This window comes from Oncorhynchus tshawytscha, unplaced genomic scaffold (genome assembly GCF_018296145.1).
Source record: "Oncorhynchus tshawytscha isolate Ot180627B unplaced genomic scaffold, Otsh_v2.0 Un_contig_4810_pilon_pilon, whole genome shotgun sequence".
Classification (NCBI taxonomy): domain Eukaryota; kingdom Metazoa; phylum Chordata; class Actinopteri; order Salmoniformes; family Salmonidae; genus Oncorhynchus; species Oncorhynchus tshawytscha.
In genome coordinates this window covers 8,287-27,500 of record NW_024609113.1, presented here as the reverse complement: position 1 = coordinate 27,500, position 19,214 = coordinate 8,287, and the positions used below count along the sequence as shown (strand labels likewise).

Sequence of the window (19,214 nt, the reverse complement as noted above, 5' to 3'; positions counted from 1 at the left end):
TGTCTGACTGTTGTCTGACTGTTGTTGGACTGTTGTCTGACTGTTGTCTGACTGTTGTCTGACTGTTGTTGACCTGTTGTCGGACTGTTGTCGGACTGTTGTCGGACTGTTGTCGGACTGTTGTTGGACTGTTGTTGGACTGTTGTCGGACTGTTGTCGGATTGTTGTCGGACTGTTGTTGGACTATTGTTGGACTATTGTTGGACTGTTGTCGGACTGTTGTCTGACTGTTGTCTGACTGTTGTTGGACTGTTGTCGGACTGTTGTCGGACTGTTGTCGGACTGTTTTGGACTGTTGGACTGTTGTTGGACTGTTGTTGGACTGTTGTTGGACTGTTTATTTACTCATTACCGGTCTAACGGACATAAAACTGTCATTGATTTTCTTTTTTTTAATAAATGAAGTTTTCTGAGCAGCTTGGGACGTCGTGTAGAGTTACGGGGTCTGAAATCTATTGACACTTTTGATTAAGACTATGAGATAAATCATTTCAATACAGAGCAATATGCTACGGTTTTATTGTGATGGAATTATATTATTTTATACTAATACCCATTGTTCAGAGAAAGATATTTTGTCAAATAAAACAATACTTTCTTTTTTCTCTCTCATAAATTTAGGGGTCCAAATTATTGACAGCCCCCCCCAAAAAAAAAGATTCTGTATTCAGGAGCTACACGCTAGATGCATAAAGAAATCTTAGGGATTTATTATAAGGAACAAAGAACCTAACCAACCGTTCAGTACAGGGTTTAGTTAGTTTATTGTTCAGTGTTTTTATGAAGGTCATGCCTCCTCATGCATCGCCGTGGGAACTAGAGGTGCTGAGGGGGCTTCAGCACCGCCTGGAAAATGTATAACCCAAACAATTACAAAAGTAGTGCTAATCCTGTACTAACTGACCTTTACTAGTCCTGTATTAACAGACCTTTACTAGTCCTGTATTAACAGACCTTTACTAGTCCTGTATTAACAGACCTTTACTAGTCCTGTATTAACAGACCTTTACTAGTCCTGTATTAACAGACCTTTACTAGTCCTGTATTAGAGGACCTTTACTAGTCCTGTATTAACAGACCTTTACTAGTCCTGTATTAACAGACCTTTACTAGTCCTGTATTAACTGACCTTTACTAGTCCTGTATTAACAGACCTTTACTAGTCCTGTATTAACAGACCTTTACTAGTCCTGTATTAACAGACCTTTACTAGTCCTGTACTAACAGACCTTTACTAGTCCTGTATTACTAGTCCTGTATTACTAGTCCTGTACTAACAGACCTTTACTAGTCCTGTATTACTAGCCCTGTACTAACAGACCTTTACTAGTCCTGTATTACTAGTCCTGTATTACTAGTCCTGTATTACTAGTCCTGTACTAACAGACCTTTATAGACGTCTGCAATGCTTTCTTCTTCCCCATAGGGCTCTGGTCTAAAGTAGTGCACTATATAGGGAATAGGGTGCCATAGGGCTCTGGTCTAAAGTAGTGCACTATATAGGGAATAGGGTGCCATAGGGCTCTGGTCTAAAGTAGTGCACTATATAGGGAATAGGGTGCCATAGGCCTCTGGTCTAAAGTAGTGCACTATATAGGGAATAGGGTGCCATAGGCCTCTGGTCTAAAGTAGTGCACTATATAGGGAATAGGGTGCCATAGGGTTCTGGTTAAAGTAGTGTATTACTATATGGAATAGGGTGCCATAGGGCTCTGGTCTAAAGTAGTGCACTATATATAGGGAATAGTGCCATAGGCCTCTGGTCTAAAGTAGTGCACTATATATATGGAATAGGTGCCATAGGGTTCTGGTCTAAAGTAGTGCACTATATATAGGGAATAGGGTGCCATAGGCCTCTGGTCTAAAGACCTTTACTAGTGCACTATATATATGGAATAGGGTGCCATAGGCCTCTGGTCTAAAGTAGTGCACTATATATATGGAATAGTGCCATAGGGTTCTGGTCTAAAGTAGTGCCTATATATATGGAATAGTGCCATAGGCCTCTGGTCTAAAGTAGTGCACTATATATAGGAATAGGGTGCCATAGGGTTGGTCTGGTCTAAAGTAGTGCACTATATATAGGGAATAGGGTGCCATAGGCCTCTGGTCTAAAGTAGTGCACTATATATATGGAATACCATAGGGTTCTGGTCTAAAGTAGTGCCTATATACTAGGGTGCCATAGGGTTCTGGTCTGTATTACTATATATAGGGAATACCATAGGGCTCTGGTCTAAAGTAGTGCCTTTACTAGGGAATAGGGTGCCATAGGGCTCTGGTCTAAAGTAGTGCACTATATATAGGGAATAGGTTGCCATAGGGTTCTGGTCTAAAGTAGTGCACTATATATGGAATAGGGTGCCATAGGGCTCTGGTCTAAAGTAGTGCACTATATAGGGAATAGGGTGCCATAGGGTTCTGGTCTAAAGTAGTGCACTATATATGGAATAGGGTGCCATAGGCCTCTGGTCTAAAGTAGTGCACTATATATGGAATAGGGTGCCATAGGCCTCTGGTCTAAAGTAGTGCACTATATATGGAATAGGGTGCCATAGGGCTCTGGTCTAAAGTAGTGCACTATATAGGGAATAGGGTGCCATAGGGCTCTGGTCTAAAGTAGTGCACTATATAGGGAATAGCGTGCCATAGGGCTCTGGTCTAAAGTAGTGCACTATATAGGGAATAGGGTGCCGTTTGGGATCTAGCCATTCTCTCACAACTGTAATTCCTAGTCAGATAAATGCTTGCACACACACACTATAATCTACAGAGATCTGCTGTGTCCTATAGTTAGATACAAGGACTGCTGAACTAACATCATTCTATAGGGTCACACTATAATCTACAGAGATCTGCTGTTAGATACAAGGACTGCTGAACTAACATCATTCTATAGGGTCACACTATAATCTACAGAGATCTGCTGTGTCCTATAGTTAGATACAAGGACTGCTGAACTAACATCATTCTATAGGGTCACACTATAATCTACAGAGATCTGCTGTTAGATACAAGGACTGCTGAACTAGCATCATTCTATAGGGTCACACTATAATCTACAGAGATCTGCTGTGTCCTATAGTTAGATACAAGGACCACTGAACTAACATCATTCTATAGGGTCACACTATAATCTACAGAGATCTGCTGTGTCCTATAGTTAGATACAAGGACTGCTGAACTAACATCATTCTATAGGGTCACACTATAATCTACAGAGATCTGCTGTTAGATACAAGGACTGCTGAACTAGCATCATTCTATAGGGTCACACTATAATCTACAGAGATCTGCTGTGTCCTATAGTTAGATACAAGGACCACTGAACTAACATCATTCTATAGGGTCACACTATAATCTACAGAGATCTGCTGTTAGATACAAGGACTGCTGAACTAACATCATTCTATAGGGTCACACTATAATCTACAGAGATCTGCTGTGTCCTATAGTTAGATACAAGAACTGCTGAACTAGCATCATAAAAGGTGACAGACGTGTTGATTATTGTTTTCCTCTGAAACGGCAGTCTTCTCTAATTGCGTTGTGTATCCAGGCCTTAACTTTCCCTGTCTCTCGTTCCTTCCGCCCCGTCTGCCCACCCAACTGTCTACCTGTCTCCTCAATGATTGATTTACCCCTCAAAAAAAAACGATGATTCATGCATTCTCTGAAATGCGTTGGTTTTACCAATATAATATGAAATTTTTCCAAAACAAACTTTTCTATTGTCCTAGACAATTGTTGTTCTATTGCTCTATTGTTCTAGAGTTGCCAAATGCATCTTTCCATCCTCTCTCTCCTCAGTGGTGACCTGCCCTCCGCCTCCTCCCATCCACAACGGGCTCCTGGAGGGCTCCGTGTTTGAGTGGGGTACCAGCGTGAGCTACAGCTGCCTGCCCGGGTACGAGCTCTCCTTCCCGGCTATCCTCACCTGTGTGGGCCTGGGCTCCTGGAGAGGAGATCTGCCTCAGTGTCTGCGTGAGTCAACACAACAAACACCTTCATGTTTTAAAGATACAGGTTTTCAACTCTGCACAAAGAGGTTAGGAGATACAGGTTTCAACTCTACAAAGAGGTTAGGAGATGCAGGTTTCCAACTCTACAAAGAGGTTAGGAGACACAGGTTTCAACTCTACAAAGAGGTTAGGAGATACAGGTTTCAACTCTACAAAGAGGTTAGGAGATACAGGTTTCAACTCTACAAAGAGGTTAGGAGATACAGGTTTCAACTCTACAAAGAGGTTAGGAGACACAGGTTTCAACTCTACAAAGAGGTTAGGAGACACAGGTTTCAACTCTACAAAGAGGTTAGGAGACACAGGTTTCAACTCTACAAAGAGGTTAGGAGATACAGGTTTCAACTCTACAAAGAGGTTAGGAGATACAGGTTTCAACTCTACAAAGAGGTTAGGAGATACAGGTTTCAACTCTACAAAGAGGTTAGGAGACACAGGTTTCAACTCTACAAAGAGGTTTAAATAATAATTAGTAATATATAATTAATAATACTAATTGTTTCAACTATAATTAGGAGACACTACTAAGAAACAGGTTTCAACTCTACAAAGAGTGTTAGGAGATACAGGTAGAGGTTAAGAGATGCAGGTTTCCAACACGTAGATAATAATAATTAATATATAATAAATAATAATTAGTAATATATAATTAATAATACTAATTGATATATAATCACTACTAATAATTAATATATAATTAATAGTAATAATTAATCTATAATTAATAATAATAATTAATAATGATAAGTCATATAATAATTAATAATAATAATTAATATAATAACTAATAATAATAATTAATATATAATTAATAACACTAATTAATAATAATAATTAGTAGTAATTAATATAATAATTAATAATTATTCTTTAGTTTGTGTCCCTTTCTTGTATCTTAACCAACAACAGCATCGCCAACAGGTGCATAAATACACACCAATCACCAACTATAGCAGACAACAGCATCACCAACTATAGCAGACAACAGCATCACCAACTATAGCAGACAACAGCATCACCAACTATAGCAGACAACAGCATCACCAACTATAGCAGACAACAGCATCACCACCAGCTACTATAGCAGACAACAGCATCACCAACTATAGCAGACAACAGCATCACCAACTATAGCAGACAACAGCATCACCAACTATAGCAGACAACAGCATCACCAACTATAGCAGACAACAGCATCACCAACTATAGCAGACAACAGCATCACCAACTATAGCAGACAACAGCATCACCAACTATAGCAGACAACAGCATCACCAACTATAGCAGACAACAGCATCACCAACTATAGCAGACAACAGCATCACCAACTATAGCAGACAACACATGGATACAGTTCCTAATTCAGATCGTAAATTATTCTGGTGGGAATGAATGATTTCTGGGCTCTGCCGGTTTTGTGAAGATGGACTCTGTATCTGCGGCCTGATGGTAGGAGCTGGTACTCCTGGTTGAGTGGATGTGATAGTTCGGTGGCAACTGCCATGGTATATTGTTTCTGAGATGTTCAACTCTCTACAAACACATAGATTGCCATGGTATAGTGTTTCTGAGATGTTCAACTCTCTACAAACACATAGATTACCATGACATATTGTTTCTGAGATGTTCAACTCTCTACAAACCCATAGATTGCCATGGTATAGTGTTTCTGAGATGTACAAAGAGGTAGATTGCATATTGTCCTGTATAAAAACAGCATGTTGTCTTCTATATTGTGATGAATAAGAGGCTTGCTACAATGCACAGCTGAGAGATTTGAGATGTTAAACAACGGGACAAAGTGCTGACCATGTAAATCCTGAAAAGTGATAATATATGCATAGTGTGCAGTAAATGCTTCCTCTATAATCCCCAGTAGATTGGTTCTACTAAATCAAGTACAGTACAGAGCCAATACAGAGCTGGGTCTTTACACTGCTGAATATAGAGATTAACACCACAGCAGTACAGTACAGTACAGGGTAATACCACTAGATTAACACCACAGCAGTACAGTACAGTATAGGGTAATACCACTAGATTAACACCACAGCAGTACAGTACAGGGTAATACCACTAGATTAACACCACAGCAGTACAGTACAGGGTAATACCACTAGATTAACACCACAGCAGTACAGTACAGTATAGGGTAATACCACTAGATTAACACCACAGCAGTACAGTACAGTATAGGGTAATACCACTAGATTAACACCACAGCAGTACAGTACAGTACAGGGTAATACCACTAGATTAAAACCACAGCAGTACAGTAAAGTATAGGGTAATACCACTAGATTAACACCACAGTAGTACAGTACAGTACAGGGTAATACCACTAGATTAACACCACAGTAGTACAGTACAGTACAGGATAATACCACTAGATTAACACCACAGCAGTACAGTACAGGGTAATACCACTAGATTAACACCACAGCAGTACAGTACAGTATAGGGTAATACCACTAGATTAACACCACAGCAGTACAGTACAGTACAGTATAGGGTAATTCCACTAGATTAACACCACAGCAGTACAGAACAGGGTAATACCACTAGATTAACACCACAACAGTACAATATAGGGTAATACCACTAGATTAACACCACAGCAGTACAGTACAGTATAGGGTAATACCACTAGATTAACACCACAGCAGTACAGTACAGTACAGTACAGGGTAATACCACTAGATTAACACCACAGTAGTACAGTACAGTACAGGGTAATAACACTAGATTAACACCACAGCAGTACAGTACAGTATAGGGTAATACCACTAGATTAACACCACAGCAGTACAGTACAGGGTAATACCACTAGATTAACACCACAGCAGTACAGTACAGGGTAATACCACTAGATTAACACCACAGCAGTACAGTACAGGGTAATACCACTAGATTAACACCACAGCAGTACAGTACAGTACAGTACAGGGTAATACCACTATATTAACACCACAGCAGTACAGTACAGTACAGGGTAATACCACTAGATTAACACCACAGCAGTACAGTATAGGGTAATAACACCACTAGATCCCTCATTCTCCCATCTGCACTCATCTCATAATATTGCTAAAGATAGAGGTACATTTTCTCTACTACGCAACATCATCAACAACAACAACAACATCTCTGCAGTTCACTTGTCCAACAGGGTTATAGAGAGTAGCGTTGTCTCAAATGGCACTGACAGGGCTCTGGTCAAATGTAGTGCACTTTATAGGGAATAGGGTCCCATTTGGGACTCGAGCCTAGGATTCTAACAATTCTGCAACTGTCTGGCATCTCTCTGCATGTATACTGATAACTGGGAAGAATAGAACATTCATCAAGGAAAAAAAGTTAGGAGACTCCGAGCCTGAGTCCACAGGCGGTTTAACACCAGGCCTATTTGTTATGCACAGCTAGTTCTGGCCCCCAGCCGTCCATCCCATCTACGTTGTATTTCCATAAAACAGAAGGTTATCACTGAGGCTGCCGCTCACAGCCGTGACAAATGGCTGTGTCACCTTTTTGGTCCTTAACATTCCAGAATGCCAGTGGAATGTTGAGAGTCGTCGTCGGAATATTGAGAAAGGAATGTTTGAGTGTCATTGTCGGAATATTGAGAATGGAATGTTGAGGGTCGTTGTCGGAATATTGAGAATGGAATGTTGAGGGTCATTGTCGGAATGTTGAGGGTCATTGTCGGAATATTGAGAATGGAATGTTGAGGGTCATTGTCGGAATATTGAGAATGGAATGTTGGAATGTTTGACAGGTGACAATTCCATCAGGACTCTTGCAGTGTATTCAGTCCTTAGTATATTTATCTGTTGGCATGCCACTAACACCTAAGAGGGAATGAAATCACAGTTCATAATGTCTGAAACATTTAGACAAATATCAGTGTTGAGGAAGACATTAAATAACGTGATAGACTGTAGTTTTAGGATATTTACAGGCAGACTGTTTTTCATTTTGTATTCTCTGTTAGTATTGTGTACTGAGAGGAAGCCATCTCCGGGCTATTGTGTGGTAATGGCTTTTGGAGCCGGTGTGTTTTGGCTGTGTGTACGTAGCAGAGAGAGAGAGACAGAGACAGAGACAGAGAGGGAGAGAGAGAGAGAGACACAGAGAGAGAGAGAGAGAGAGAGAGAGAGAGAGAGACACACACACAGAGAGAGAGAGAGAGAGAGAGAGACAGAGACAGAGACAGAGACAGAGACAGAGACAGAGAGACAGAGAGAGAGAGAGAGAGAGAGAGAGAGAGAGAGAGAGAGAGAGAGAGAGGGAGAGAGAGAGACAGAGACAGAGGGAGGGAGAGAGAGAGAGAGAGAGAGAGAGAGACAGAGACAGAGAGGGAGACAGAGAGAGAGACAGAGAGGAGAGAGAGAGAGAGAGAGAGAGAGAGAGAGAGAGAGAGAGAGAGAGAGAGAGAGAGAGACAGAGACAGAGACAGAGACAGAGAGACAGAGAGAGACAGAGACAGAGAGAGAGAGACAGACAGAGAGAGAGACAGAGAGACAGAGACAGAGAGAGAGAGAGAGAGAGAGAGACAGAGAGAGAGAGAGAATGAGATATGGAGAACACTAAACTTATCTCTTCGTCCAGACCTGCAACATGATGCAGATGTCAAGTCCTGAGGAGCTGCAAGCGGCAGCCGGAGCCACATTGTTGACTTTATCCCCGTAGTGCTGCCTGATTCCCATGGCTGACTGCGTGACTTGACACAGTGACTCTGACTGCGTGACTGAGAACAGTGATTCTGTGTGCGTCCCAAATGCCACACTATTCCCTCTATGGTGGCTTACTTCTGATCATACTTTTAATCAGATCCCTATGAGCTCTGGTCAAAAGTAGTGCACTATATAGCTCTCTCTCTCTCTCTCTCTCTCTCTCAATTCAATTCAATTCAATTCAAGGGCTTTATTGGCATGGGAAACATGTGTTAACATTGCCAAAGCAAGTGAGGTAGACAACATACAAAGTGAATATATAAAGTGAAAAACAACAAAAATTAACAGTAAACATTACACATACAGAAGTTTCAAAACAGTAAAGACATTACAAATGTCATATTATATATATATACAGTGTTCTAACAATGTACAAATGGCTAAAGGACACAAGATAAAATAAATAAGCATAAATATGGGTTGTATTTACAATGGTGTTTGTTCTTCACTGGTTGCCCTTTTCTCGTGGCAACAGGTCACAAATCTTGCTGCTGTGATGGCACACTGTGGAATTTCACCCAGTAGATATGGGAGTTTTTCAAAATTGGATTTGTTTTCGAATTCTTTGTGGATCTGTGTAATCTGAGGGAAATATGTCTCTCTAATATGGTCATACATTGGGCAGGAGGTTAGGAAGTGCAGCTCAGTTTCCACCTCATTTTGTGGGCAGTGAGCACATAGCCTGTCTTCTCTTGAGAGCCATGTCTGCCTACGGCGGCCTTTCTCAATAGCAAGGCTATGCTCACTGAGTCTGTACATAGTCAAGGCTTTCCTTAATTTTGGGTCAGTCACAGTGGTCAGGTATTCTGCCGCTGTGTACTCTCTGTGTAGGGCCAAATAGCATTCTAGTTTGCTCTGTTTTTTTGTTAATTCTTTCCAATGTGTAGTCTCTCTCTCTCTCTCTCTGCTTTCTTATAATCTAGCATTAAGTAGCTAAAGCCTAAAGCTAACTAGAACCCTGCTGATGGCGATCAGCTGGTAGAGAGGGAGAATGGATGATTCCTCTGCTTCAGCCTGGTGGAGAGGGAGAATGTCTGATTCCTCTGCTTCAGCTGGTGGAGAGGGAGAAAGGATGATTCCTCTGCTTCAGCTGGCGGAGATGGAGAAAGGATGATTCCTCTGCTTCAACTCCTGTTGGTCTCCATTTCATTAGGCACATTAATCCATTTCATTAGGCAGACAGTGGAGTAGTGGAGGAGCAGTAACCCACAGGGTTTCGTTCCATCCCTGCGCTACTGACAGGGGTGGCAAATAGCACCCTATTCCCTTATTAGTGCACTACTTTCGACTGTTCTCTAGTCAGCCGTAGTGCACTACTTTTCACTGGACTCTAGTCAGCCGTAGTGCACTACTTTTCACTGGACTCTAGTCAGGCCATAGTGCACTACTTTTCACTGGGCTCTAGTCAGCAGTAGTGCACTACTTTTCACTGGGCTCTAGTCAGCCGTAGTGCACTACTTTTCACTGGACTCTAGTCAGGCCGTAGAGCACTACTTTTCACTGGGCTCTAGTCAGCCGTAGTGCACTACTTTTCACTGGGCTCTAGTCAGCCGTAGTGCACTACTTTTCACTGGGCTCTAGTCAGGCAGTAGTGCACTACTTTTCACTGGGCTCTAGTCAGGCCGTAGTGCACTACTTTTCACTGGACTCTAGTCAGCAGTAGTGCACTACTTTTCACTGGGCTCTAGTCAGCCGTAGTGCACTACTTTTCACTGGACTCTAGTCAGGCCGTAGGGCACTACTTTTCACTGGGCTCTAGTCAGCAGTAGTGCACTACTTTTCACTGGACTCTAGTCAGCCGTAGTGCACTACTTTTCACTGGGCTCTAGTCAGCCGTAGTGCACTACTTTTCACTGGGCTCTAGTCAGCCGTAGTGCACTACTTTTCACTGGGCTCTAGTCAGCCGTAGTGCACTACAGTATGTAGGGCGTAGGGTGCCATTTGGAAAGCATACAGAGAGGTAGAGCTCTGAGTTTTCATCCTGTCTGGCACAGATGGCTTCAGTTGTGTTGTTAACCCTCAAGGCCATGTCAGGAAATGAACCATTTGACGAGGGTAATTATTAAGATGTAACTCCCCACCCTCTTCACCCTGCGGACACTGGAGTCTCTATTCAAAGAATATTCTTACTGTATTTATTCACTGGTGGCTGGTGTCCCAATCAAATAAAATACCTGATTGAGTCACTTGAAAAGAATCCAAACTAAAGTGACATACCACATGATACCATATAATCTACCCATGGATAAAAGATTGATTAAAAACACAGAATGTTTTAGTTATGTGCCAAACAACAGCACAGTGGTGGTTGCTAAGGCTTCACTTAATGGGGATCCACATCAAGAATACAAAGAAGAGCACAGTGGTGGTTGCTAAGGCTTCACTTAATGGGGATCCACATCAAGAATACAAAGAAGAACACAATGGGGGTTGCTAAGGCTTCACTTAATGGGGATCCACATCAAGAATACATAATAAATCATAAACAAGTTAACTAAATCCAATGTTTGTGTCTCTCCACTCCCACCATTTAATATGCCATATAATCGGCCCATCCAATATGAAACATTTATAAAAATGAACATGACTAAATAATGTTTTAGTTATGTGGACTATGTTTTAGTTATGACGGCACAGAGAAGATGGCTGACGTTTTACATGCTCCTAACCGATTGTGTTTTTATGTTCATTTTTTTTGCGTTGGTTGTAACTTATTTTTGTAACTTATTTTGTACATAATGTTGCTGCTACTGTCTCTTAAGACCGAAAAATTACTTCTGGACATCAGAACAGCGATTACTCATCACGAACTGGCAGAATCCTTTTTTTTGTTGTTGCCTTTAACAACTTTGATGAGCCCGGCGTGAAGGACATACTGCTTTCCCAGGAACAGGCCCAAATCCCCATCATTTGCGTGAAGTGATGACATAGGAAGATTAAACTACCAACAGCGCATTAAAAATGGTAATATCTATTTCTTCACGGAGTCGTGGCTGAACGACAACAATATCAACATACAGATGGCTGGTTATACACTGTATCGGCAGGATAGAACAGCAGCATCGGGGAAGACAAGGGGTGGTGGACTATGCATATATGTAAACAACAGCTGGTGCACGATATCTAAGGAAGTGTCTAAGGTTTTACTCGCCTGAGGTAGAGTATCTCATGATAAGCTGTAGAATCAATCAATCAAATGTATTTATAAAGCCCTTCTTGCATCAGCTGATGTCACAAAGTGCTGTACAGAAACTCAGCCTAAAACCCCAAACAGCAAGCAATGCAGGTGTAGAAGCACGGTGGCTCAGGAAAAACTCCCTAGAAAGGCCAGAACCTAGGAAGAAACCTAGAGAGGAACCAGGCTATGAGGGGTGGTCAGTCCTCTTCTCGCTGTGCCGGGTGGAGATTATAACAGAACATGGCCAAGATGTTCAAATGTTCACCAGCAGTGTCAAATAATAGAACACACTGTCTACCTAGAGAGTTTTCATCTGTATTTTTCGTAGCTGTCTACATACCACCACAGACCGATGCTGGCACTAAGACCACACTCAATGATCTGTATTCCACCACAAACAAACAGGAAAATGCTCATCCAGAGGTGGCGCTCCTAGTGGCCGGGGGCTTGAATGCAGGGAAACTTAAATTTGTTTTACCAAATTTCTATCAGCATGTTAAATGTGCAACCAGAGGGAAAAAAACTCTAGACCACCTTTACTCAACACACAGAGACACGTACAAAGCTCTCCCTCGCCCTCCATTTGGCAAATCTGACCATAATTCTAGCCTCCTAATTCCTGCTTACAAGCAAAAAATAAAGCAGGAAGCACCAGTGACTCGGTCAATAAAAAGTGGTCAGATGAAGCAGATGCTAAGCTACAGGACTGTTTTGCGCAGACTGGAACATGTTCCGGGATTCTTCCAATGGCATTGAGGAGTACACTACATCAGTCATTGGCTTCATCAATAAGTGCATTGATGACGTCGTCCCCACAGTGACAGTACATGCATACCCCAAACAGAAGCCATGGATTACAGGCAACATCCGCAATGAGCTCAATGCTAGAGCTGTCGCTTTCAAGGAGCGGGACTCTAACCCTGGAAGCTTATAAGAAATCCCACTTTGCCCACCGACGAACCATCAAACAGGCAAAGTGTCAATACAGGACTAAGATCGAATTGTACTATACCGGCTCCGACCCTGGTTTGCAGGGCTTGCAAACCATTACTACAAAGGGAAGCACAGCCGAGAGCTGCCCAGTGACACGAGCCTACCAGACGAGCTGAACTACTTCTATGCTCGCTTCGAGGTAAATAACACTGAAACATGCATGAGCGCATCAGCTGTTCCGGATGACTGTTTGATCACGCTCTCCGCAGACGATGTGAGTAAGACCTTTAAACAGGTTAAAATTCACAAGGCCGCAGGGCCAGGCGGTTTACCAGGACGTGTACTGCGAGCATGCGCTGACCAACTGGCAAGTGTCTTCACTGACATTTTCAAACTCTCCCTGTCCGAGTCTGTAATACCAACATGTTTTAAGCAGACCACCATAGCCCCTGTGCCCAAGAACACTAAGGTAACCTGCCTAAATGACTACTGACCCGTAGCACTCACACCTGCGGTCATGAAGTGCTTTAAAAGGCTGGTGATGGCTCACATCAACACCATTTACCTCAGAAACCCTAGCCCCACTCCAATTCGCATACCTCTCTAACAGATCCACAGATGATGCCATATCTATCTTCCCCACCTGGACAAAAGGAACACCTATGTGAGAATGCTATTCATTGAACACAGCTCAGCGTTCAACACCATAATTCCTTCAACACTCATCAATAAGATAAGGACCCTTGGACTAAACACCTCCCTCTGCAACTGGATCCTGGACTTCCTGACAGGCCGCCCCCAGGTGGTAAGAGTAGGTAAAAACACATCCGCCACGCTGATCCTCAACACAGGGGCCCCTCAGGGTTGCGTGCTCAGTCCCCTCCTGTACTCCCTGTTCACAAATTACTGCACGGCCAGGCAAAACTCCAACACCATTAAGTTTGCCGATGACACAACAGTGGTATGCCTGATCACCGACAACGACGAGACAGCCAATAGGGAGGAGGTCAGAGATCAAGACATAGGAGATGATTGTGGACTACAAGAAAAGGATCGCTGTAGTGGAGCAGGTTGAGAGCTTCAAGTTCCTTGGTGTCCACATCACCAACAAACTAACATGGTCCAAGCACACCAAGACAGTTGTGAAGAGGGCACAACAAAACCTATTCCCCTTCAGGAGACTGAAAAGATTTGGCATGGGTCCTCAGATCCTCAAAAGGTTCTACAGCTGCACCATCGAGAGCATCCTGACTGGTTGTATCACTGCCTGGTACCTCTATATCAGGCAGTGTCAGAGGAAGGCCCTACAAATTGTCAAAGTATCCAGCCACAATAGTCATAGACTGTTCTCTCTGCTACCACACGTTAAGTGGTACCGGAGCGCCAAGTGTAGGTCCAAGAGGCTTCTAAACAGCTTCTACCCCCAAGCCATAAGACTCTAAACATCTAATCAAATGGCTACTCAGACTATTTGCATTGCCACCTCTCCCCTTTTACACCACTGCTACTCTCTGTTATTATCTATGCATAGTCACTTTAATAACTCTATCTACATGTACATATGTACCTATTACCTACCTACGACTAACCGGTGCAACCCGCACATTGACTCTATACTGGTACCCCCTGTATATAATCTCTCTATTGTTATTTTTACTGCTGCTGTTTAACTACTTGTTACTTTTATTTATTTTTCTCATTTGTATTTTTTAAACTGCATTGCTGGTTTAAAGGGCTTGTAAGTAAGCATTTCACTGTAAGGTCTACAACTCTCGTATTCGGCGCATGTGACTAATACAATTTGATTTGATGTATGTTTCTGTTATGTGGAATATGTTTTAGTTACGTGGAATATGTTTCTGTTATGTGGAATATGTTTTAGTTATGTGGAATATGTTTCTGTTATGTGGAATATGTTTTAGTTATGTGGAATATGTTTGAAACCCAGAAGAACCCCAGGAAGAATAGGGCTCATTAAGGTGTCAGTTAATGGGGATTCAGAATAATGAAGGCAAACCAATCCAATAGTTTCTCACGGCTTCGCTGCTTGAACCCCTCTCTGATTGAGGGTTAAATACGGAAGACACATGTGCAACTGACTAGGTATCCCCTTTCCTTTCCCTAATGAATAATTAATCACAGGTAATTAATCATTAATCAAACACATTCCATGGAGGAACGAATGTGTCTGTGCGTTTTCACTCCTCCCTTGTACTTGAACTCTCTTCACCTTGTTGTCTTCATTGGCTAGTTAGGAAGTCCCCTCACCTGGTTGTCTTCATTGGCTAGTTAGGAAGTCCCCTCACCTGGTTGTCTAGGTCTTCATTGGCTAGTTAGGAACTCCCCTCACCTGGTTGTCTTCATTGGCTAGTTAGGAAGTCCCCTCACCTGGTTGTCTAGGTCTTCATTGGCTAGTTAGGAACTCCCCTCACCTGGTTGTCTAGATCTTCATTGGCTAGTTAGGAACTCCCCTCACCTGGTTGTATTCATTGGCTAGTTAGGAAGTCCCCTCACCTGGTTGTCTAGGTCTTCATTGGCTAGTTAGGAACTCCCCTCACCTGGTTGTCTAGTCCTTCATTGGCTAGTTAGGAACTCCCCTCACCTGGTTGTCTAGGTCTTCATTGGCTAGTTAGGAACTCTCCTCGCCTTGTTGTCTAGGTCTTCATTGGCTAGTTAGGAACTCCCCTCACCTGGTTGTCTAGGTCTTCATTGGCTAGTTAGGAACTCCACTCACCTGGTTGTCTAGGTCTTCATTGGCTAGTTAGGAACTCCCCTGACCTTGTTGTCTAGGTCTTCATTGGCTAGTTAGGAACTCCCCTCACCTGGTTGTCTAGTCCTTTATTGATTAGTTAGGAAGTCCCCTCACCTGGTTGTCTAGGTCTTCATTGGCTAGTTAGGAACTCTCTTCACCTGGTTGTCTTCATTGGCTAGTTAGGAACTCCCCTCACCTGGTTGTCTTCATTGATTAGTTAGAAACTCTCCTCGCCTTGTTGTCTAGGTCTTCATTGATTAGTTAGGAACTCCCTCACTTGGTTGTCTTCATTGGCTAGTTAGGAACTCCCCTCACCTGGTTGTCTTCATTGGCTAGGTAGGAACTCCCCTCACCTGGTTGTCTTCATTGGCTAGTTAGGAACTCCCCTCACCTGGTTGTCTTCATTGATTAGTTAGGAACTCCCCTCACCTGGTTGTCTTCATTGGCTAGTTAGGAACTCCCCTCACCTTGTTGTCTTCATTGGCTAGGTAGGAACTCCCCTCACCTGGTTGTCTTCATTGATTAGTTAGGAACTCCCTCACCTGGTTGTCTTCATTGGCTAGTTAGGAACTCCCCTCACCTGGTTGTCTTCATTGATTAGTTAGGAACTCCCCTCACCTGGTTGTCTTCATTGATTAGTTAGGAACTCCCCTCACCTGGTTGTCTCTGTAACTTCATTGATTAGTTAGGAACTCCCCTCACCTGGTTGTCTTCATTGGCTAGTTAGGAACTCCCCTCACCTGGTTGTCTTCATTGGCTAGTTAGGAACTCCCCTCACCTGGTTGTCTTCATTGATTAGTTAGGAACTCCCCTCACCTGGTTGTCTTCATTGATTAGTTAGGAACTCCCCTCACCTGGTTGTTTAGGAACTCCCCTCACCTGGTTGTCTTCATTGATTAGTTAGGAACTCCCCTCACCTGGTTGTCTTCATTGATTAGTTAGGAACTCCCTCACCTGGTTGTCTTGGTAACTTCATTGTCTTCATTGATTAGTTAGGAACTCCCCTCACCTGGTTGTCTTCATTGATTAGTTAGGAACACCTGGTTGTCTCACCTGGTTGTCTTCATTGATTAGTTAGGAACTCCCCTCACCTGGTTGTCTTCATTGATTAGTTAGGAACACCTGGTTGTCTGTCTTCATTGATTAGTTAGGAACTCCCCTCACCTAGTTGTCTTCATTGATTAGTTAGGAACTCCCCTCACCTGGTTGTGTAGGTCTTCATTGATTAGTTAGGAACTCCCCTCACCTGGTTGTCTCGGTAACTTCATTGATTAGTTAGGAACTCCCCTCACCTGGTTGTGTAGGTCTTCATTGATTAGTTAGGAACTCCCCTCACCTGGTCGTCTTCATTGATTAGTTAGGAACTCCCCTCACCTGGTTGTCTTCATTGATTAGTTAGGAACACCTGGTTGTCTCGGTAACTTCATTGGCTAGTTAGGAACTCCCCTCACCTGGTTGTCTCGGTCTTCATTGATTAGTTAGGAACTCCCCTCACCTGGTTGTCTCGGTAACTTCATCGATTAGTTAGGAACTCCCCTCACCTGGTTGTCTTCATTGATTAGTTAGGAACACCTGGTTGTCTCGGTAACTTCATTGGCTAGTTAGGAACTCCCTCACCTGGTTGTCTCGGTCTTCATTGATTAGTTAGGAACTCCCCTCACCTGGTTGTCTCGGTAACTTCATTGATTAGTTAGGAACTCCCCTCACCTGGTTGTCTCGGTAACTTCATTGATTAGTTAGGAACTCCCCTCACCTGGTCTGTCTCATTGATTAGTTAGGAACTCCCCTCACCTGGTTGTCTAGGTTTCATTGATTAGTTAGAACTCCCCTCACCTGGTTGTCTCGGAAACTTCATTGATTAGTTAACTTCATTGATTAGTTAGGAACTCCCCTCACCTGGTTGTCTCGGTAACTTCATTGATTAGTTAGGAACTCCCCTCACCTGGTTGTGTAGGTCTTCATTGATTAGTTAGGAACTCCCCTCACCTGGTTGTCTCGGTAAACTTCATTGATTAGTTAGGAACTCCCTCACCTGGTTGTCTTCATTGATTAGTTAGGAACACCTGGTTGTCTTCATTGATTAGTTAGGAACTCCCCTCACCTGGTTGTGTAGGTCTTCATTGATTAGTTAGGAACTCCCCTCACCTGGTTGTCTTCGATTAGTTAGGAACTCCCTCACCTGGTTGTGTAGGTCTTCATTGATTAGTTAGGAACTCCCCTCATTAGTTAGGAACTCCCCTCACCTGGTTGTCTTCATTGATTAGTTAGGAACTCCCCTCACCTGGTTGGAACTCCCCTCACCTGGTTGTCTTCTTCATTGATTAGTTAGGAACTCCCCTCACCTGGTTGTCTCGGTCTTCATTGATTAGTTAGGAACTCCCCTCACCTGGTTGTCTTCATTGATTAGTTAGGAACTCCCTCACCTGGTTGTGTAGGTCTTCATTGATTAGTTAGGAACTCCCTCACCTGGTTGTCTTCATTGATTAGTTAGGAACTCCCTCACCTGGTTGTCTTCATTGATTAGTTAGGAACTCCCCTCACCTGGATTAGTTAGGAACTCCCCTCACCTGGTTGTGTAGGTCTTCATTGATTAGTTAGGAACTCCCCTCACCTGGTTGTCTCGGTCTTCATTGATTAGTTAGGAACTCCCCTCACCTGGTTGTCTCGGTAACCTCATTGATTAGTTAGGAACTCCCCTCACCTGGTTGTGTAGGTCTTCATTGATTAGTTAGGAACTCCCCTCACCTGGTTGTGTAGGTATTCATTGATTAGTTAGGAACTCCCTCACCTGGTGATTATTAGTTAGGAACTCCCCTCACCTGGTTGTGTAGGTCTTCATTGATTAGTTAGGAACTCCCCTCACCTGGTTGTCTCGGTAACTTCATTGATTAGTTAGGAACTCCCCTCACCTGGTTGTGTAGGTCTTCATTGGAAACCAATTCAAAGGAAATAACAAAACCAGCAGCCATTGGGCCCCTCACATGGAATGAGTTTGACAGACCTGGAATAAATTAAGAACAACCCACTGAATTAAAGCCAGGGTTTTGGGTCTCTCCACTCCCAGCCATATAATATGCCAAATGATCTGCCTATGCACTATAAACATGGATAAAACATACATGAGTGAGGAATATATTTCATTTATGAGTCAGGATGAATTCAGTGAACTTAAAAGCTAATGTTTTGGGCCTCTCCATTCCAGCCAAGTTCTGTGGAGACCCTGGTACCCCAGCCAAGGGGAAAAGAGAAGGACGAAGTTTAATCTACAAGTCAGAGGTTACCTTCAGCTGTAGCGCCCCCTATGTCCTGGTGGGGTCAACTACACGCATCTGTCAGGACGACAGCACCTGGAGCGGCTCTCAGCCACGATGCATAGGTGGGTAACAACATCATACTGTAACAGCTACAGTCTATAGGTAACAACATACTGTAACAGCTACAGTCTATATGTAACAACATCATACTGTAACAGCTACAGTCTACAGGTAACATCATACTGTAACAACTACAGTCTATAGGTAACAACATCATACTGTAACAACTGCAGTCTACAGGTAACAACAACATACTGTAACAGCTACAGTCTATAGGTAACA

The 19,214-nt window shown here is 43.0% G+C and overlaps 1 protein-coding gene across 1 annotated transcript in view; it reads left to right on the top strand.

The window, feature by feature from the left end:
- The window catches only part of LOC121844292 (CUB and sushi domain-containing protein 3-like), a gene marked incomplete at its 3' end in the record, with an annotated part of 42,338 nt that extends 23,344 nt beyond the window's left edge, over positions 1–18,994 (top strand). Inside the window, exons 4-5 of the mRNA XM_042314225.1 lie at positions 3,811–3,984; positions 18,821–18,994. Of these exons, the coding sequence (XP_042170159.1) occupies positions 3,811–3,984; positions 18,821–18,994 (348 nt within the window). The remainder of the gene's footprint in view (positions 1–3,810; positions 3,985–18,820) is intronic.
- Between the last annotated feature and the right edge of the window lie 220 nt (positions 18,995–19,214).